Below are 22242 nucleotides of genomic sequence, written 5' to 3'. Positions count from 1 at the left end.
GAGGTTGCTGTGAGCTAGGATGCCACAGCACTCTACCCAGGGTGACAGCTTGAGACTCTGTCTCAAAAAAAAAAAATATTGGTGAAGTTCCTCTCCTCTTCCTTCTCCCTTTTTTTTTGCAGTTGTCATTGTTGTTTAGCTGGCCTGGCTGGGTTCCAACCTGCCAGCCTGGGTGTATGTGGCCGCCCTACCCACTGAGTTACGGGCACAGCCCCCTTCTCCCCTTGATATGTTCCTCTTCTACCCCATGCATTTATTAAAAAAATATGTGTTAGGGCGGCGCCTGTGGTTCAGTGAGTAGGGCGCGGGTCCCATATGCCGGAGGTGGCGGGTTCAAACCCAGCCCTGGCCAAAAACCACACACACACAAAATATATATATATATATGTGTTACATATTAACTCCCTACGTGACCTTGAACAAGTTACTTAACCCTTCTGTACCTTAGTTTCCCCAGTGACCATCACAGTGAGAATTAAATAAGCTAATTCATATTAAGCTCTTAAAAGAAATCTAAAAAGGTAAAAGTTCAACATAAGCTATTATCACAGTGACGTTACTATAACCTCTACTGCTGTGTTCTAGTCATCATCTCAAGGCCATTTATTGCTAAGATTAATTCACAATGGCGTCCCCGGATGGACCTGAGAAGAATATAGATATGAAATAGATTTTTCATTGCCCTTTGTACCAATTTAATGATTATTGGTCCGTCCAATTACACATGGCACACAGAAAGAGCTCAAAATCCTTTGCTGAATGAATAGACAATGTCTATTGTCTGCAAGCTCTTTTTTGTTTTTTGGTAGAGACAGAGTCTCACTTTATGGCCCTCGGTAAAGTGCCGTGGCATCACACAGCTAACAGTAACCTCCAACTCCTGGGCTTAAGCGATTCTCTGGCCTCAGCCTCCCGAGTAGCTGAGACTACAGGCGCCCGCCACAACGCCCAGCTATTTTTTGGTTGCAGTTTGGCCGGGCCCGGGTTTGAACCCACCACCCTCAGTATATGGGGCCGGCACCTTACCGACTGAGCCACAGGCGCAGCCCTGTCTGCAAGCTCTTCTAAAGCAGGGGCTATACTTTCTACCTATCATATCCCTAGAACCCTGCACCGGATGTGGCATACAGTAGGCACCAAGGAATTACGAATGTAAGCACAAAACCAAGGCTACAATGCAGACATCAATAAGATGCTACAAAACAACTGTTTTAGGAACAGGGTTATAGAGGTAAGCGTGACTGCCTAATCCTGAAACAGCGCGAGAACTGCTGGGAAGTCCAGGTTCGCTACTATTAGCCTTCCGGAATCCCGGGATGAGCGCAGACGACGTCGCCCCGCCCCTTCACGACCCGCCCCCTTCTCTGCTCACGCGACTGCAGGGGCGGGGCGCCAGGGTAACCCCTGCGAGCCGGAGCCATGGCCGGCGTGGTGGACTTCCAGGATGAGGAGCAGGTGAAGTCCTTTCTCGAGAACCTGGAAGTGGAATGCAACTACCAGTGCTATCGCGAGAAGGACCCAGACGGTGAGCGCCGCCAGCGCAGCCTGGGGACACGTGGGAACCCAACGGGGAGCTCAGAACCCGGAGAGGTCGCGAAAGTGACTTCTGAGGGAACCTGGCAGGGGCACGTGGCAGGCTGAGGACGCGTCTGGACGCGGTTGGGAGGGGCTGGCAGCGGGAGAGTACCTGGAGGCGGGGGCGGGAGAGAAGAGACGTGTTTGTGCTTTGAGGTATTGGGACTGGGGAAACATCAGTGAACAGATAAAATTTCCTGTCCTCATGTAGCTTACATGCTAGTGGGGGAATCTGTCAGTAAGCATAAAGAAATAATTATAGTGTCAGAGAGTAGTAAGTGTGGAAAAAAAGAACTGGGTGAAGGGTATCAGGATTTCAGGAGGGCATTTGAACAAATCCTTGAAGCTAAGGGAGTGAACCGTGCAGATCTGTCCTAGGCAGAGATAACGGCTGGTGAAAGGTCCTGAAGCACAAATGTGCCCTATGTATTGCGTAAACTTTGGGTTGACTTGAGTGTGTGAGTGGATGGTGGTGTGGAGAAGGGGTCTTGCTCTGCTGTTTGGGCTACATTGTAGTCACACCATAGCTCATTGCATCGCCAAACTCCTGGGCTCAAGCTGTCCTCTTACCTCAGCCACCCAAGTAGCTGGCACTGTAGACAGGTGCCACCACGCCTGGCTAATTTTGTCTTTTTTTTTTTTAGAGACAGGGATCTTGTCCATGCTCAGGCTGGTCTCAATCTCCTGACCTTGGCCTCTTCTCTTTTTTCTTTTCTTTCCTTTTCTTTTCCTTCCTTTTATTCTTTTTTTTTTTCTTTTGTTCTTTCTTTCAACAGGGTCTTGCTCTGTTGCATGGGATAGAGTTGCAGTGGTATCACCATAACTTATTGTGACCTTGAACTTCTGAACTCTAATCATCCTCCTGCCTCACCCACTGGAGTAGCTGAGGCCACAGGCATGCACTACAATGCCCAGCTAATATTTCTATTTTTTGTAAAGATGAGGTCTCACTGTTTTATTCAGTGTGGTTTCAAACTCCTGGCCTCAAGTAATTCTCCCTTCTCAGCTTCCCAAAGTGCTAGATTATAGGCGTGAGCCACCATGCCTGGCCCATAGTGATTTATTTCTTCTTTTTTTTTTTTTTTTTGAGACACAGTCTCTATGTCACCCTCAGTAGAGTGCGGTGGCCATCACAGCTCACAGCAATCTCAAACTCTTGGGCTTAAGTGATTCTCTTGACTCACCCTCCCAAGTAGCTGGGACTACAGGTGCCCACCAGAATGCCCCGCTATTTTTTTGTTGTAGTTGTCATTGCTTTTTGGCAGGCCCGGGCTGGGTTCCAACCCGCCAGCCTCAGTGTATGTGGCCAGTGCCCTAACCACTGAGCTATGTGCGCTGAGCCTCATAGCTATTTCTTGAAGCTAACCATAATATATATATAGCATTATATATTATTATATATATATTATTCCTTGAAAGTCATATATATAACCACATGTATATATAGCATAACCATAACACAGAGTTGCTCTGCAGTTTGATGGCTTAAAAGAACCTGTAGTAGTTCTTTTTTTTTTTTTTTTTTCTTTATTTGTGGTTTTTGGCCGGGGCTGGGTTTGAACCCACCACCTCCGGCATATGGGACTGGCGCCCTACTCCTTGAGCCAGAGGCGCCGCCTCTTTTTTTTTTTTTTTTAGAGACAGAGTCTCATTTTGTCACCCTCAGTAGAGTGCTATGGAGTCACAGCTCAGAGCAACCTCCAGCTCTTGGGCTTAGGCGATTTTCTTGCCTCAGCCTCCTGAGTAGCTGGGACTATAGGCACCCGCCACCATGCCCAGCTATATTTTTGTTGCAGTTTTGCCGGGGTCAGATTTGAACCCTCTACCCTCGGTATATGGGGCCAGCGCCCTACTCACTCAGCCACAGGTGCTGCCCAGAACCTGGGGTAGTTCTTTGAGGGCAGGTCCATGTCCCTAGTATAGAGAGAATTATGAAGAATTGGGGTCACTGAGGAGCAGGGTGTTTAGAGAAAACTTCACAGGGATGTCTGAAGGGATAAGCAAGTGTTGATTAAACAGGGTGGATGGTGGGAGAAGAAAGTGCTATCTTTTGGCTGGTTCAAGTTAGGATGTAGTCAGAATTACCATAGTATGTCAGGCCCTAATTGCCGGGCTGAGGAATTTAGACTTTGTTCTAAAGGCAGTGGAGAGCCATACATGTTGTTTGAGGAGCAGTTTATGGTAGTGTACTGTGGAGAATATACAGAGCAGCAGGGTAAGGGTGGACCTGTGAGAAGGACTGGTTGTGGCACTTTAGATGAAGAACCAAGAAGAGGCTACAGTTTTTACAGCAACTGGAATAGTAGTTTCCTTGAAAGTCACACTCTCTGACTTAGACAACTGAAATAGCCTTTTAACCTATCTCTCTGCTTATACCCTACCTCCCTTAAAATCCATTTTCTACTCTCAAACTGGTATTTTAATTTTTGTTTTGTTATATTAAGTGTATGTTAGTAACATTCTTGTTGTCAGTGTCCAGTTACATCTTCTCACACACCTAACTTCCTCCATACTCATTCAAACATATACAAACATACAGAGTAATTGGGGTTTTTTTTGCAGTTTTTGGCTGGGGCCAGGTTCGAACCCGCCACTCCTGGTATATGGGGTCGGCACCCTACTCTTTGAGCCACAGGTGCCACCTACAGAGTAATCTTTTTATTTTTATTTTTTTTGAGACAGAGCCTCAAGCTGTCACCCTGGTAGAGTGCGGTGGCGTCACAGCTCACAGCAACCTCCAACTCCTGGGCTCAAGTGAGTCTCCTGCCTTTGCCTCCCAAGTAGCTGGACTACAGAGCCCACCACAATGCCTGGCTATTTTTTGGTTGCAGCCGTCATTGTTGTTTGGTGAGCCTGGGCTGGATTCGAACCCACCAGCTCAGGTGTACGTGGCTGGCGCCTTAGCCGCTTGAGCCACAGGCGCCGAGCCTACAGAGTAATCTTTTAAAAATACAAGTGGGACTGGTGGTGCCTGTGGGTCAGTGAGTAGGGCCACATATACCAAGGGTGGCGGGTTCAAACTCAGCCCTGACCGAACTGCAACAAAAAATAGCCGAGCGCTGAGGCAAGCAAATCGCCTAAGCCTAGGAGCTGGAGGTTGCTATGAGCTGAAACGGTCACAGCACTCTACTGAGGGCGACAAAATGAAACTCTGTCTCTAAAAAAAGAAAAAAAGGTCAGCGCCTGTGGCTCAGTGAGTAGGGCACCAGCCCCATATACCAAGAGTGGCAGGATTGAACCCGGCCCCAGCGAAACTGCAACAGAAAAATAGCCAGGCATTGTGGCAGGCTCCTGTAGTCCCAGCTACTTGGGAGGCTGAGGCAAGAGAAACCCCTAAGCCCAGGAGCTGGAGGTTGCTGTGAGCTGTGACGCCACAGCACTCTACCAAGAGCGACAAAGTAAGACTCTGTCTCTAAAAAAAAAAAGAGAAAAAAAATACAAATGGGGGCAGCGCCTGTGGCTCAGTGAGTAGGGCGCCGGCCCCATATGCTGAGGGTGGCGGGTTCGGACCCAGCCCCGGCCAAACTGCAACAGAAAAATAGCCGGGCGTTGTGGCGCGCGCCTGTAGTCCCAGCTGCTCGGGAGGCTGAGGCAAGAGAATCGCGTAAGCCCAAGAGTTAGAGGTTGTTGTGAGCCGTGTGACGCCACGGCACTCTACCCGAGGGCGGTACAGTGAGACTCTGTCTCTACAAAAAAAAAAAAAAATACAAATGGGATCATATCACTTCCCTTATTAAAGCCCTCCAGTGGACCGAGGCATGGTGGCAAGTGGCCTATAGTCTTAGGTATTCAGGAGTCCTGAGGCAGGAGGGTTGCTTGAGTCCAAGAGTTTGATGTTGCTGTGAGCTGTGAACGGGCCACTGCACTTCAGCCTGGGTTACAGAGCGAGATCCCATCTCTTAAATAAATAAATAAAAATTAATTAAGTAAAAAGCCCTCCAGTGGTTTGCTTTTATACTTGGAATAAAATACTCCTCCCTGTGTTCTCTATGGCCCTGTGATAGGTCCCAATCTTTCTCTCATTTTCTATCCTACTCCTTGATTGAGCCACATTATAGCTTATTCATGCCAAGCTTATTCTCACTTTTAGGTCTTTGTACTACCCCCTTTCCCATTTTGTTGTCTTTAAATAGCTAGACCTTTCTCATTATTCAGGTCTCAGCTCATATATCACAGTCCTCAGTGAGGCTCTCTCTGATCGCCTAGTCTTTGTTAACCCTTCCCCCAACATGCACAGCAGACTAGCTCATCATCATCTTGTTTTGTTTCACTTGTAGCATTTATTACTGTTTAAGTACATCTTGTTCATTTACTTAAATATGAAATGTCCGATTTTGGTTTTGGGGTTTTATTTATTTTATTTTATTTTTATTTATTTGTTTATTTTGTGTGTGTGTGTGTGGTTTTTTTGGCCGGGGCTGGGTTTGAACCTGCCACCTCCGGCATATGGGAACAGCGCCCTACTCCTTGAGCCACAGGCGCTGCCCTATTTATTTATTTTGAGACAGAGTCTCAGTATGTCACCCTCAGTAGAGTGCTACACAGCTCACAGCAACCTCAAATTCTTGGGCTTAAGTTATTCTCTTGCCTCAGCCTCCCAAGTAGCTGGGACTACCAGTGCCTGCCACAGCGCCCAGCTATTTTTTTGTTGCAGTTGTCATTGTTGTTTAGCTGGCCTGGGCTGGGTTCGAACTTGCCAGTCTCAATGTATGTGGCTGATGCCGTAACCACTGTGCTATGGGCACCAAGCCGAAATGTCCAGTTTTGAATCAAAAATTTAGTTTGTTATATCTTAAACAAGAAGCAGTATGGTTTTCTGTTGTTGTTGTTGTTGTTTGTTTGTTTTTAGAGACAGAGTCTGACTTTATCGCCCTCGGTAGAGTGCCATGGTGTCACAGTTTACAGCAACCTCCAACTCCTGGGCTTAGGCGATTCTCTTGCCTCAGCCTCCTGAGTAGCTGGGACTACAGGCGCCTGCCACAACACCCAGCTATTTTTTGTTGCAGTTCGGCCGGGGCCAGGTTCGAACTGCCACCCTTGGTTTATGGGGCTGGCGCCCTACCCACTGAGCCACAGGCGCCGTCCGAGAAGCAGTATGATCAATCAAAAGCATTCACCCAAACTATCAAAACAGTTTTGCCATCGTAATGGTAGCTTGCTTATGACAGCAGCAAAGAAGCTTGGAGAGAGTCAATGGAATTGTGAAAGGTGTTTTCCACAGCTCGTTGAGAATTGAATATTTTTCTTTTTCTTTTCTTTTCTTTTTTTTTTTGACAATTGGATATTTTTCCTTGCAAGAAGTGATCCAGGCTTGGCACCCATAGCTCAGCAGTTAGGGTGCTGGCTACATACACCGGAGCTGGCAGGTTAAAATACAGCCCTGGCCTGCCAAACAACAATGACAACTATAACAAAAAAATAGCCGACCGTTGTGGCAGGCGCCTGTAGTCCCAGCTACTTGAGAGGCTGAGACAAGAGAATCGCTTTAGCCCAAGAGTTTGAGATTGCTGTGAACTGTAATGTCACGGCACTCTACCAAGGGTGACATAGTGAGATTCTGTCTAAAAAAAAAAAAAATGAAGTGATCCAAACCCTGAAAGAATTGGTAGTCACTTGGTGCAAGGTCTGGTGAGTATGGTGGATGACAGTTTCAAAGTCCAACTTCTGTACTTTGAGCAGTATTGTTTTTTGGGACATGTGGTCTTGCAAGCAGCTTGGCCTTTTTCTGTTGACCAGTCTTGGCTGCTTACTCACAAACATCCTCATCATTTCATCTAAGTGAGTGCAGTAAACATCCACTGTAATCAGTTAACCACCTTTCATGAGAATATAGGGGATACTGATACCAGCACTGGACCACCAGACAGACACCATTAGCTTTCTTGATGAATATTCAGTTTTGGACTGTGTTTCAGCACTTCATCTTTTTCCAGCCATTGGCTGCCACAACCATTGTACCAAATGCTTGCGAATGTCAAAAAGAATCCAGTCCACCAGACATAACAATAACAGAAATGGTAGAAATGGTTTGCCTGTATGTTGTGACAGCGGAAAAAGGCAAGCTTCAAGATGATTTCTGTTCTGACAGTCATTTAATTCATGTGGTACCCATCCCATGTATTCTTTATCTTGCCAGTTTGTTTCAAATGGTCCAATATTGTTGGAATAGTAACATTAGACCTCACTGGTAATTCATATGTAGGCTGAGATGGATTGACTTCCACTATAGCTTTCTTCTCATCATTATCCACCTTGGTCTTAGGTCACCCGTGTGGCTCATCTTCAAGTTTAAAAATCACCAGAACAGAACTTCTTAAACCATTGACGTACTGCATGTTCATTAGCCACATTCTTCCCAAACACTTTGTTGATATTTCAAGCTGTCTGTGCCGGAACTCACGGCGCCTGTGGCTTAAGGGAGTGGGGCGCAGGCCCCATATGCCGGAGGTGGTGGGTTCAAACCCAGCCCTGGCCAAAAACTGCAAAAAAAAAAAAAAATAATAATAATAATAAATAATAAATTTACAAAAATAACACAAATTTTTGACTTATCCATGGTTTCACAAAAATTGCTCTAAAAATTTTTTGAAAGATAATCACAAGCTAAAAGGTGCATTTTAAAGAATGAAGTTGTACCTTCACCATTAAAAAAAAAAGTGTTGGGCAGCACCTGTGGCTCAGTGAGTAGGGCGCTGGCCCCGCATATACTGAGGGTGGCAGATTCAAACCCAGCCCCAGCCAAAGTGTAACAAAAAAATAGCTGGGTGTTGTGGTGGTCGCCTGTAGTCCCAGCTACTTGGGAGGCTGAGGCAAGAGAATCACCTAAGCCCAGAAGTTGGAGGTTGCTACAGAGTGTTAGAGTGAAATGTCAGAGATACCAACTGTCAAACTTAGTGATTAAGGAAACTGGACATTCCATACTTAATAACCTAACCAGGGGTCCTGAAACTGCGGCCGGCGGGCCACATGTGGCGGTGTGATTGTATTTGTTCCCGTTTTGTTTTTTTTTACTTCAAAATAAGATATGTGCAGTGTGCATAGGAATTTGTTCATAGTTTTCTTTTAAACTATAGTCCGGCCCTCCCAACGGTCTCAGGGACAGTGAACTGGCCCCCTGTTTAAAAAGTTTGAGGACTTCTGATTGTATTTCCCCCACTAGTTTGTAAAGTTTAACCTTGTCTGGTACATAGAGGCATAGAGATGCTTAAATATGTGTGGAGTGAAAAGGAATGAGAGATATGTCGTGTTGTTTGGAATGAGGAAGAAGGGAGAGGGGAGAGATGTGAAGGAGAGAGGCTTTCTGGGACTGAGAGACGACCGAGGAAGCTGCCATTTCTACTCTTTGGGCTTCACATTCCCACCCTGGCCGAGGAGTAAGGTACAGTCATCACAGTGTCCCCATTCTTACTGCTGCAAAGCCCGGGATTCCTTTGGTTTTCAGTGTTTTCACTGCTGAACTTCATGAGAGGTTCCGAAGCTAGCAGTTTCAACCATGGAAAGCAATAGGTGTTTGGGCCTGGCTGACAGGAAGGAGGACTGACAGGCGAGCAGCCAGTGCAGGGGCCAGGTCTCCCCATTCCATACATAGTTCAGTTCGTGGCTAAGGGAAGACTGTCCCATTTGTAGGAATGGCTGAACACCACCTCTGTTCTTTGTAGTAGAGTCAGTTTGCCAAACCTGGCCTTCCCCACTGGCAGGCAGCACCCCCAGATGTGAGGAGCAGCTCTTACTCTCTCCTCACAGGTTGCTATCGGCTGGTGGACTATTTGGAAGGGATCCAGAAGAATTTTGCTGAAGCTGCCAAAGTATTGAAGTTCAACTGTGAAGATAACAAGCACAGCGAAAGCTGCTACAAACTAGGAGCCTATTATGTGACTGGAAAAGGTAAGGGGGGTGAGGGCTTCCATGTCAGTGACGCACCTGAGCTTCACTAAGCACTCTCCTCACAGCCCTGGAGAAGCCGTGTAGGCATATTGGAGAGTTATAATTCAGCAAAGTGATGGGGGAGGAGCACAGCCTTTCAAGTTAGGCAAACCTTAGGTAATGCTATGTGCAAGTAATGGAACCCTGGGAGACATCCATGCTAGCTCTGTGCCTCAGTGTAGGTTGGAGGGAAATAATAGCTGCTTTGTAGGGTTGTTGTGAGGATTAAATAGGATAACGTAGGTAAAGGCATCAGCACATGCCTAGCACAGAATAAGAAATCAGTAATTTTTAATTGATTAAAAAGTTAAATTCTGGGCGGCGCCTATGGCTCAAGGAGTAGGGCGCTGGTCCCATATGCCGGAGGTGGCAGGTTCAAACTCATCCCCGGCCAAAAAAAAAAAAGTTAAATTCTATCTTTCCTTCCTTTTATCTTTTCTCCTTGTGTTCTAATTGTAGTTATCATTGGAATAGTGTTTAAGTTATCTGTTACTAAATAACAAATTATTGCACTAGTGTATGTGGGTCAGGAATGGGAATGATTTAGCTGGGTGCCTCTGTATCTAATGAGGTTGCAGTTAAGACCTTGGCCAGGGAGCTAGGGTGCAGTCATTGGAAGGCATGATTGGAGCTGGAGTTTCCAATTCTAAGACAGTTCACTCACATGGCTAATGGCAAAAGCCGCTGTTCTTTGGCAGCTGTTATCAGGAGAGCTCAGATCCTGTGACATGGTTGTCTTTTTTTTCTTTTTGAGACAGAGTCTCAAGCTGTTGCCTTGGATAGAGTGCTGTGGCATCATAGCTCATAGCAACCTCCAACTCTTGGGCTCAAGCTGTTCTCTTGCCTCAGTTGTTCTGTTTTAGTGGAGATGGGTTCTTGCTTTTTTTGCTCAGGCTAGTCTCAAACTTGTGAGCTCAAACGATCCACCCGCCTCAGCCTCCTAAAGTGTTAGGATTACTGGCATGAGCCACTGCGCCCGGCCTTGTGACATGGTTCTTTTCATGAGCTGCCTAAGTGTCCTCATGACACATCTGGCATTTCCCAGAGCAAGTGATCCAAGAGAGAACAGATAGAGAATAATGGTCTTTTGGAACCATACAATGTTTATTTCAATCACATTCTATTTATTAGAAGTGAGTAACTGAATCTAGCCCATACTAACGGGAAAGGACTTACATTCCACCCCTTGAAAAGGAAGGAATATCAAAGAATTTATGGTCATATTTTAAACCATTACAAATAGGGCCGTGACCTTTGACAGGCCACTGTTTCTTCCATCCGCTATATCATGAGCTTCTTGAGGGTACGATTTGCTCATCTCTTGTTTGCAGTGCCCAGCCAAGGTAGGTTAGAAAAGGTGTTAGAGAAAGTTTGATGATGAGGATGTCTTTTTAGTAGTCTACGGACTACTTCTGCTTTCACATCAAACATGGTGTCTATGATAGTCTCTATTTTATTTTATTTATTTATTTATTTTATTTTTTTGTGTTTTTTGGCCGGGGCTAGGTTTGAACCCGCCACCTCCAGCATATGGGACCAGCACCCTACTCCTTGAGCCACAGGCGCCGCCAGTCTCTATTTTATTTTTAATTTTTTTTTTTTTTGTAGAGACAGAGTCTCACTGTACCGCCCTCGGGTAGAGTGCTGTGGTGTCACACGGCTCACAGCAACCTCTAACTCTTGGGCTTACGCGATTCTCTTGCCTCAGCCTCCCGAGCAGCTGGGACTACAGGCGCCCACCACAATGCCCGGCAATTTTTTTTGTTGTTGCAGTTTGTCCGGGGCTGGGTTTGAACCCGCCACCCTCAGCATATGGGGCCGGTGCCCTACTCCCTGAGCCACAGGCGCCGCCCCATTTTTATATTTTTAATCTCCCCCAGGTTCATTAAGGTATAATTGACAAATATTTTATATTTACAGTATATAGTGTGATTTTTTTAAATTTTTTATTTAATTTAATTGTTTTAAAATTTTGTGCTTAAAAATGAGATATTAGTATGTTGCCCAAGCTGGAGGAATGCAGTAGCTATTCATGGAGGTGATCATAGCACACCTGGGCCTTGAACTCTTGGCCTCAAATGAGCCTCCTGCCTCAGCCTTAGGGGTAGCAGGACTGGGGCACACACTCCTACACCAGACTGTTACATTTTGATACATTTTACAATGTGAAATGATTGCTACAATCAAGCAAATTATAGCTATCACCTCACATAGTTTTGTGTTTGTGTGTATATGTGGGGAGAACATTTTAAGTTCTACTTGCTCAGCAAATCTCAAGTATGTGATAGAGTATTGTGAACTATAATTACTATGCTTTTCATTAGCTCTGCAGAACTTACGGGTCTGGCCTAACTGAAACATTGTACCCTTTGATCAGTATCTCTCTGTTTCCTCTACCCACCAACCTCTGGCAACCGCTGTTCTATTCTCTGATTCTAGAAATTCAATTTATTTATACTCCACCTCTAAGAGAGGTCATGTATTATTCACTTATCATAAGGTCCATCACTGCTTTTACTATTTGGGACTTTTGTTCCACATTAATTTTAGGATTTTTTTCTATTTCTGTGAAAAATGCCATTAGAATTTTGATAGAGATTGTATTGAATCTGTAGATTGCTTTGAGTGCTGTGGACATTTTTTTTTTTTTCTGTAGAGACAGAGTCTCACTGTACCGCCCTCTGTAGAGTGCCGTGGCGTCACACGGCTCACAGCAACCTCTAACTCTTGGGCTTACGCGATTCTCTTGCCTCAGCCTCCCGAGCAGCTGGGACTACAGGCGCCTGCCACAGCGCCCGGCTATTTTTCTGTTGCAGTTTGGCCGGGGCTGGGTCCGAACCTGCCACGCTCGGCATATGGGGCCAGCGCCCTACTTACTGAGCCACAGGCGCCGCCCGACATTTTAATAATATTAAATGTTACTCCAGTTCATGGACATGAGATATCTTTCCATTTATTTGTGTCTTCAGTTTCTTTCATCAATGTTTTGTAGTTTTTGGTGTCTAGATTTTCACCTCTTTGGTTAAACATATTCCTAAGTGTTAGGTTTTTATTTATTACATTATAAATGGGATTATTTCTTGATTTCTTTTTCAGATAGTTTATCATTAGTATATATAAATGCTACTAATTTTTGTATGTTTATTTTGTATCCTGCAACGTTACTGAATTTTTTTTGGGTGGGGGGAGACAGTCTCACTTGGTCATCCTTGCTAGACTGCCATGGCATCCTAGCTCACAGCAACCTCAAACTCTTGGGCTCAAGCAATTCTCTTGTCTCAGCCTCACAAGTAGTTGGGTGCCCACCACAATGCCCTGCTATTTTTTTAGAGACAGCGTCTTGCTCTTGCTCAGCCAGGTCTCAAACTCCTGAGCTCAAGCAATCCTCCTGCCTCGGCCTCTCAGAGTGCTGGGATTACAGGCATGAGCCACTGTGCCCAGCCTCCATCTAACTGTATTTCTTTTTTTTTGAGACAGAGTCTCAAGCTGTCACCCTGGGTAGAGTACCATGGCGTCATATTTCACAGCAACCTCAAACTCTTAGGCTTAAACAATTCTCTTGCCTCAGCCTCCCAAGTAGCTGGGACTACAGGTGCCCTCCCCAATGCCTGGCTATTGCTTTGTTATAGTCGTCGTTGTTTGGCAGGCCTGGGCTAGATTTGAACCCGCCAGCTCTGGTGTATGTGTCTGGCACCCTAGCTGCTGAGCTACAGGTGCTGAGCCCTTGAAACAGGTATCCCCTTTGACCATGACTGCACTCTCAGGCCACTCCTTCCCAGGAAGTCCCAGGCAGGGCTCCACAGGATGGCCAAACAAGTTACTTTATCTGGCAGTATTGTTCTACAAATGCTCACCTGCTCTGCCCCCAGGTCTACTCCCTCTGCCTTGTGCTGAGGAAAAAACAACACTGACGACAACACCAGCTGAGGTCTAACATGTCTCATTATGGCCACAGCCATTTTCGGGGAGCCCAGTTATCCCCCTACTCCCCACTAACAAGGAATAGGGGAGGCAGGGGGAAACGGGACAAGAATTCACTGAAGTCACTGTGGCCCTAAAATGGTGATAACACTCCTTTAGGGGAGGAGGAAGGAATGAAGAAACGAAATAAAAATTTACTGAACTTGTCGTCTTTAAAAATTGTTTGCAGGTGGTGCCTGTGGCTCAAGGAGTAGGGCACCGGCCCCATATACTGGAGGTGGTGGGTTCAGATCCAGCCCTGGGCAAAAACTGCAAAAAATAAAATAAAATAAAAAATAAAATCTCTCTTAGCAATTGAATATAACACATTACTAAAAAAATAATAATAGTGCGGCGCCTGTGGCTCAAGGAGTAGGGCGCTGGTCCCATATGCCAGAGGTGGCGGGTTCAAACCCAGCCCCGGCCAAAAATCACAAAAAAAAAAAAAAAACACATTACTAAAAACATAATAATAGGGTGGCGCCTGTGGCTCAGTGAGTAGGGCCCCGGCCCCATATGCCGAGGGTGGCGGGTTCAAACCCAGCCCCGGCCAAACTGCAACAAAAAAATAGCCGGGCGTTGTGGCGGGCGCCTGTAGTCCCAGCTGCTCGGGAGGCCGAGGCAAGAGAATCGCGTAAGCCCAAGAGTAGAGGTTGCTGTGAGCCGTGTGACGCCATGGCACTCTACCCAAGGGCGGTACAGTGAGACTCTGTCTCTACAAAAAATAATAATAATAATAATAAAAAAATAAAAATAATTGTTTGCACCTGTGGCTCAAGCAGCTAAGGCGCCAGCCACATACACCTGAGCTGATGGGTTCGAATCCAGCCCGGGCCGCCAAACAAAAATGATAGCTGCAACAACAACAAAAAAAAAACAGCCGGGCGTTGTGGCAGCGCCTGTAGTCCCAGCTACTTGGGAGGCGGAGGCAGGAGAATCGCTTGAGCCCAGGAGTTGGAGGTTGCTGTGAGCTGTGATGCCATGGCACTCTACCCAAAGTGACATCTTGAGGCTCTGTCTCAAAAAAAAAAACAAAATTGTTTGCTTATCTGCTAACTGCACCTGCAAGGTCTGCTTCTGTAAAGGCCAGTTGTAAAATCCAGCAGCTTACTGGCATCAGCTCAACCAGCCCCTAGCCCATACCTTATAAAAACCCACACCCCAACTGGTCAGGGCTACTCCCCTAACTTAGGGAGACAGTTGGCCGGCCAGTCTAATAAAGACTCCCAATTAACATTTAAATTTATCTGTCTAGTGGTCATTCACTCATGCTGTAATACCCTAACTGTGTTTTTGTGCCTATTAACCAATTTCTGTTCATCCCTGCCCACCACCCCAAGCTCTATTTTATTTTATTTTATTTTATTTTATTTTATTTTTTTGCAGTTTCTGGCCTGGGCTAGGTTCGAACCCGCCACCTCCAGCATATGGGACTGGCGCCCTACCCCTTTGAGCCACAGGCGCCGCCCCCCAGTCTCTATTTTAAAGAAAATTTAGCGGTGGCGCCTGTGGCTCAATGGAGTAAGGCGCCGGCCCCATATGCTGGAGGTGGCGGGTTCATACCCAGCCCCGGCCAAAAAAAAAAAAAAAAAAAAAAAAAACCTGCAAAAAATAAAAAAGGAAAAAAAAAAAGAAAATTTAGCATTAACAGGAATTTCATTTTGCCTCCTGGAGCAAAAGGACATGCCACTGGAAATGCAAATAAAGGTTATGTGCAAGATCATAATCCCACTGCTTTGGGAGGCTAAGACAGGAGGATTACTTGGAGGCCAGGAAATCAAAACTAGCCAGGGCAATGTAGTGAAACCCACATCTCTATAAAAAAAAAATAAAAAATTAGCTGGATATGGGGGCACAGTCCTGTAATCCTAGCTCCTCACTAGATTGAGATAGATCATTTGAGCCCAGGATTTAAGGCTGTTGTAAACTGTGATCGTGCCACTGTACTCCAGCTTAGGCAACAGAGGGAGACCCTATCTCCCAGCAAACAAACAAACAAACTTATGTGCCAAGAGTAGCAGCTCAAATATAGTTACTTTCATGCCCATTTTAAAACAATGTTTCTGGGCAGCGCCTGTTGCTCAAGGAGTAGGACACCAGCCCCATATACCGGGGGTGGCAGGTTCAAGCCCGGCCCTGTCCAAAACTGCAAAAAATTAAAATTAAATAATAAAAACAATGAATGTTTCTAGGCCTCTTTGCCTAGTTGCTATGGCAGTGGGATCCATGTGCTGTCTATGGTAAACTTATCTTGCTTTGTAAATCTGTGTCTTGCTCTGTAAACCTTTCTTTCCTCAGTAAACTTTGTTTCACACTTACCTTACTCTGGGGCATCTGGTCATTTTTCAACCAAGAGTACCTTGAGAAGGAAAAAAACCCAATGTTTTTAGGGTGGTGCCTATGGCTCAGTGAGTAGGGCACCAGCTCCATATGCTGAGGATGGCGGGTTCAAACCTGGCCCCGGCCAACTTGCAACAAAGAAATAGCCGGGCATCGTGGTGGGTGCCTGGTCCTAGCTACTTGGGAGGCTGAGGCAAGAGAATCGCATAAGCCCAAGAGTTTGAGATTGCTGTGAGCTGTGACACCACGACACTCGTAATGAGGGTGACACAGTGAGACTCTGTCTCAAAAAAAAAAAAAAAAAAACAGAGGGAGGTGGGTGGGGCCTTGGTGTGTGTCACACTTTATGGGGGCAAGACATGATTGCAAGAGGGACTTTACCTAACAATTGCAATCAGTGTAACCTGGCTTATTGTTTATTCATTCATTACCCTCAATGAATCCCCAACAATAACAAAATAAATAAATAAATAAATAAATAAGAATGAAAGAAAAAGAAAGCTGTATACAAAAAATTACATATGGTGTGAACTCAGCTATATATAAGTGTTTAAGAACAAAAATGTTCTTTGTGATTATTTCCAGATTGGTGTCTTGGTAAAGTTTTGGGTTCCTTTTGTTTTTATGCCATATTTACTATATTTTCTACAAAGACTTTGAGTTTGCTATTAAAGAAATTATTTTTTTCCTTCTCTTACTAGAAAAATTTATGTAATTAATGATGTACATTCACACTTATTATTACTGGTATTTTTGCTGAAGTGTTCCTAAGTATCTGCTGTATACAGTGAACCAGTGAACTAGATACTGCCCAGTAGAGGAGGAGAAAAATGTATACTAATGCCTGGTACACCTGGGCGGGCTTCATACGCATCTCCAGAGAGAGGAGTTCACAGCAGTTTGGTTTTCTTCCAATAAATTCAAAGTAAAATAAAAAGTTAAATTTTCATTTACGCCAGATGCAGTGGCTTGAGCCTATAATCTTAGTTACTTGGGAAGCCAAGGTGGGAGCATTGCTTAAGCCCAGGAGTTTGAGGCTACGGTGACTTATGATCACTCTAGTCTGGATAACAAATCATCTCTAAAAAAAAAAAATTAAAAAATTTGTTTTTAATCTATAAATAACATCTGTGATCTAATTTTTCTTTTCTTTTTTTTTGAGACAGAGCCTAAAGCTGTCCCCCTGGGTAGAGTGCTGTGGCATCACAGCTCACAGCAACCTCCAACTTGTGCGGTCAAATGATTATCCTGCCTCTGCCTCACAAGTAGCTGGGACTACAGGTGCCCACCACAACGCCTGGCTATTTTTTGGTTGCAGCTGACGTTGTTGTTTGGTGGGCCTGGGCTGGATTCGAACCCGCCAGCTGAAGTGTATATGGCTAGCACCTTAGCCACTTGAGCCACTGGTGCCAAGCCTGTGATCTAATTTTTCAAAATACTTTTATCTAGTATCCATTCAGCCAATCAGCATTTAGTTTGAAAACACACGCAACTTGCCTGTAGTCCCAGCTACTTGGGAGGCTGAGGCAAGAGAATCGCCTTAAGCCCAGGAGTTGGAGGTTGCTGTGAGCCGTGTGACGCCACGGCACTCTACCCAAGGGCGGTACAGTGAGACTCTGTCTCTACAAAAAAAAAAAGAAAAGAAAACACACGCAACAAAGATGACTGGAATGGTGTTTGCTTAATGAAAATCATGGTTATTTCTAAGATTTGGAATGATTACTTTAATAAAGAATTGTGGGGTCAGTGCCTGTGGCTCAAGTGGCTAAACCCAAGAGTTAGAGGTTGCTGTGAGCCGTGTGACGCCACACACTCTACCCGAGGGCGGTACAGTGAGACTCTGTCTCTACAAAAAAAAAAAAAAATAGCCAGGCATTGTGGCGGGCATCTGTAGTCCCAGCTACTCGGGAGACTGAGGCAAGAGAATTGCTTAAGACCAAGATTTGGAGGTTGCTGTGAGCTGTGATGCCACAGCACTGTACCGAGGGCCACATAGTGAGATTCTGTTTCCAAAAAAAAAAAAGTGGGCCCAAGAGAAAAGCTCAATTCAATTCAAGTTGTGGGGAGGGGAACAAAGGAAGGGGGAGATGGAAGAAAGTAGGGGGTGGGTGTGCTCCCATTTAATGGACACAATGTAAGGGTATATGTTATGCCTCTTGGGTGCCAGACACAACTACAAGAGGGACTCTATCTCACAAATGCAAACATTGTAACCTTGTTGTCTGTACCCTGACATTAACCTAAAATAAATAAATAAATAAGAATATAAATATAAAAAAAGAAGTGAGTTCTGCCACCACCTCTATTTAAAATTACTTGTTAGCAGTTTCCCATTGTTTTCAAGATTAAATCCAGAATCCTTAATATGACCCACCAGACCCAGCATGTTCTGGCCTCAGCCTGCCTTTCTGGCCTCCCTCATGTAGTAATTTCTGGATTCTAGCCACAATGGCTCTTGTTCTCTTTGTGTGCTGTTCCCCCTACCTGGAAAATACCCCACTCAAATTTTGTTTTCCCTTTTTTCTTTTCTTTTCTTTTCTTTCTTTTTTTTTTTTTTTGAGACAGTCTCAAGCTGTCACTCTGGGTAGAGAGTGCCACGGCATCATAGCTCACAGCAGCCTTCAACTCGGGCTCAAGCAATTCTCTTGCCTCAATTTTTCTGTTTCTAGTAGAGACGGAGTCTAGCTTTTACTCAGACTGGTCTCAAACTCGTGAGCTCAAGCAGTCCGCCCACCTCAGCCTCTCAGAATGCAAGGATTACAGGCGTGAGCCACCCCACTGGGCCTGTTTTCCCTTTTTTTATTGTATCATAGCACCAATATCCCTTCTTTGAAGAAGTTTTCCTTGTCCTTATTTCCTAGTCTAGGTCAAGGGTCATCGCACCCTAACTTTTCCTCCATACCCTTGTCTTGTTTGCAATCAGACATTTTTGTGTTTTTTTTAAAGACTCATGTCTCATGAGACCAGAAGATCCACAAAGAGCAGGACAGTGCCCTTTGTTCTCAGGACCTAGCTCAGCAGTTGGCAACTAACAGACAGTCAGTATACAGTTGTCCCTTGGTATCTATAGGAAATGGTTCCAGGACCCCAATCCTAACCTTACCAAAATCTGAGGATGCTTAAGTTTTTCATACAAAAAGGCATGAGCTCGGGCGGCGCCTGTGGCTCAACAGAGTAGGGCGCCAACTCCATATGCCAGAGGTGGAGGGTTCAAACCCAGCCCCGGCCAAAAAAAAAAGGCATGAGCTCATAGTGTATATAACCTACACACATTCTCCCATATACTTTAAATCATTTCTAGATTACTTTTAATATCTAACACAATGTAAATGCTCTGTAAATAATTGTTATATTGTATTTTAAACTTAGTATTATTATTTTTATTGTTGTATTTTTTTGGCAGGTTTTTTTTCCCCTAATGTTTTAAATTTGCAAAGGTAGAACCTGTGGATAGAAAGGGCCAGCCTACCATATTTTTTTTTTTTTTTTTTTTTTTGGTTTTTTGGCCAGGGCTGGGTTTGAACCCGCCACCTCCGGCATATGGGACCGGCGCCCTACTCCTTGAGCCACAGGTGCTGCCCCTACCATATGTTTAAATTAAAAAATATTTAATTAAGAGCTTAGGGCGGCACTTGTGGCTCAGTGGGTAGGGCACCGGCTCCATATACCCAGGGTGGCAGGTTCAAAACTGGCCCTGGCCAGACTGCAACAAAACAATAGCCAGGCATTGTCATGGGCGCCTATATTTCAGCTACTCGGGAGGCTGAGGCAAGAGAATCGCCTAAGCCCAGGAGTTGGAGGTTGCTGTGAGCTGTGATGCCACAATACTCTACCAAGGGCGACATAGTGAGATTCTGTTTCAAAAAAATAAAGAGCTTACAAAGATGCCATGCTCTCGCTATAACCACATGAAGTAGATATTATCATTTCAAATTTTACCTCCCTTACCTTTGGGCTTCCTCATAAGATATCATTTAAATAAGATTCCATGGCTGTGGCTGGGTGTGCCTGTAATCCTAGCACTCTGGGAGGCCCAGGCAGGTGGTTTATCTGAGCTCAGAGGTTCAAGACTATCCTGAGCCAGAGTGAGACCCTGTCTCTACCAAAAAAAGCTGGTTGTTTAGCCGGGAGTTGTGGCGGGCGCCTGTAGTCCCAGCTACTCGGGAGGCTGAGGCAAGAGAATCGCTTAAGCCCAGGAGTTGGAGGTTGCTGTGAGCTGTGTGATGCCATGGTACTCTACCGAGGGCCATAAAGTGAGACTCTGTCTCTACAAAAAAAAAAAAAAAGCTGGTTGTTGTGGTTGGCACCTGTAGTCCCAGCCTCTTGGGAGGCTGAGGGCAAGAGAATCACTAAAGGAAGAAAAGGAAAAAATAAAATAAAAATAAAAACTTTGGGGTGGTGCCTATGGCTCAGAGGAGTAGGGCACCAGCCCCATATACCATCAAACCCAGCCTCGGCCAAAAAAAAAACTTTGGCTTGGCACCTGTACCTCAGGCGGCTAGAGCGCCAGCCACATACACCAGAGCCGACAGGTTTGAATCCAGTCCTGGCCAAACAATAGCTGGGCATTGTGGCAGATGCCTGTAGTCCCAGCTACTTGGGAGGCTGAGGCAAAAGAATCACTTGGGCCCAGGACTTTGAATTTGCTGTGAGCTGTGATGCCATGGCACTCTACCCAGGATGACAGCTTGCGACTCTATCTCCAAAAAAAAAAAGACTTCAAACTAAGACTATTGAAAGCCAGTGAAGGCAAAATTAAAAAAAAAAAAAACGACTCTGTGGCTAAAAAAGATGGAAAGTTTGTGCGGTAAGCCAGGCTACTTTCCTTTCATGCTACCTGAGCTCATAGTATGTGGACTTTATTCAGGAATTGTTCTCCTGACCTTGGCCAGAAATAATCAGGTTCTGCCATGGGATAAATTTACATTTTTCTTTGCTTTCCTTCCTTCCAGGTGGACTGACCCAGGACCTGAAAGCTGCTTTCAGCTACTTTTTGATGGCATGTGAAAAGCCTGGAAAGAAGTCTCTAGAAGCATGTCACAATGTTGGTCTCCTGGCACATGATGGACGGGTCAATGAGGATGGCCAGCCCAACGTGGGGAAGGCCAGGGACTACTATACAAGAGCCTGTGATGGTGGCTATGCCTCCAGCTGCTTCAACCTCAGTGCCATGTTTCTGCAGGGTGCCTCTGGCTTTCCCAGAGACATGGGCCTGGCATGTAAATACTCGATGAAAGCCTGTGACTTGGGCCATGTTTGGGCCTGTGCCAATGCCAGCCGCATGTACAAGCTGGGGGATGGTGTCGACAAGGATGAGGCCAAGGCTGAGCTGCTAAAAAATCGGGCCCAGCAGCTACACAAAGAACAGCAGAAAAACATCCAGCCCTTAACGTTTGGGTAATACGGCCCATCTTCCCTCCCAGGCAACAGCATGAGACTTGGCACTGCCTGTTTTTGAGGCCTGATACAGCCCTATCTGAATCAGTAGCACTGGTTACAGAGATCCATTGCCCCAGAGTGTTACTCGCAGGAATGCAGCCTGCAGTGTTTATTTCAGTCCGTTCCTTTATCTGAGTATGTTCTGTGAAGATACCCAGATCTTAATTTTCAAACTCTTGAAACTCTGTGAAAAATAAGAGCAAACTAGAGAGCCATAGAGATGAGGGTTGGGGGTGGATAGCAGCAAACTGGAAAACAGCAGCCACAGGGCCTGACATCAGCCGTTTGTCATTGTCATCATCATCATCATCATTGTTTAGTTGTGAGGGCTTGAAAATCAGAAAGTATCTTGATTTAGGTAATAGAGGTCTTGAGCTAAGAACAGCTAAATAGTCGTAACCACCACCTCTGACTTATATAATGACTGATGTAGGCTTGCTTTTTGCCTTAAGAGTTAGATCTTTCAGTAAATTCATAGAAATCAGGAAGGACTTACAACAAAGGTTAAAGGCTGTTAGGCTTTAGGTTGCTACAGATGAAACCTAAGCCTGCCTTCCTCTGGAAGAGACATTCACAGCTGAAAATTAGCATCTCCAGTGTAGTCACCTGGCACTGCCCATCATGCCGAGGGAGCAGATTATTCCCAAGACAACTTCAGCTAGGAATTGGTAAGCAAGGACTCTGTGACATTTTATCCCCTGGAACTGAACCATTTTAATTGTCCCTGTGAATAAACTATTTTGATTAATTTATAGTTTGTGTTATTAGTGTTCTCTCCAGATTCCAGGTAGGTAGTTGTTAAACCTCTTTTTTTTTTCTCACCCAGCAGTGATTTGGGGAGTAACATGGTTGTGTCTTTTATTTTTTTAATTTTTATTTTATTATTATTTTTTTTGACACGGAGTCTCACTTTTTTGCTCTCAGGAGAGTGCATGGCATCACAGTTCACAGCAACCCCAAACTCTTGGGCTCAAGCGATTCTCCTACCTCAGCCTTCTGAGTAGT

The 22242-nt window shown here is 45.2% G+C and overlaps 2 protein-coding genes across 2 annotated transcripts in view; one reads left to right on the top strand and one right to left on the bottom strand.

The window, feature by feature from the left end:
• GPX7 (glutathione peroxidase 7) overlaps positions 1–22242 on the bottom strand; it is a 263667-nt gene that overhangs the window by 145331 nt on the left and 96094 nt on the right. The window lies entirely within an intron of this gene.
• On the top strand, positions 1251–21981 carry LOC128575142 (cytochrome c oxidase assembly factor 7). The gene is made up of 3 exons (XM_053576533.1): positions 1251–1525; positions 9319–9459; positions 20751–21981. The coding sequence occupies exons 1-3, from the start codon at positions 1420–1422 to the stop codon at positions 21197–21199; spliced, it is 696 nt and encodes a 231-aa protein (XP_053432508.1). The 5' UTR covers positions 1251–1419; the 3' UTR covers positions 21200–21981.

Source organism: Nycticebus coucang, chromosome 22 (assembly GCF_027406575.1).
Source record: "Nycticebus coucang isolate mNycCou1 chromosome 22, mNycCou1.pri, whole genome shotgun sequence".
Classification (NCBI taxonomy): domain Eukaryota; kingdom Metazoa; phylum Chordata; class Mammalia; order Primates; family Lorisidae; genus Nycticebus; species Nycticebus coucang.
The sequence above is the reverse complement of the archived record's forward strand: the minus strand, read 5'-3'. Positions and strand labels throughout refer to the sequence as shown.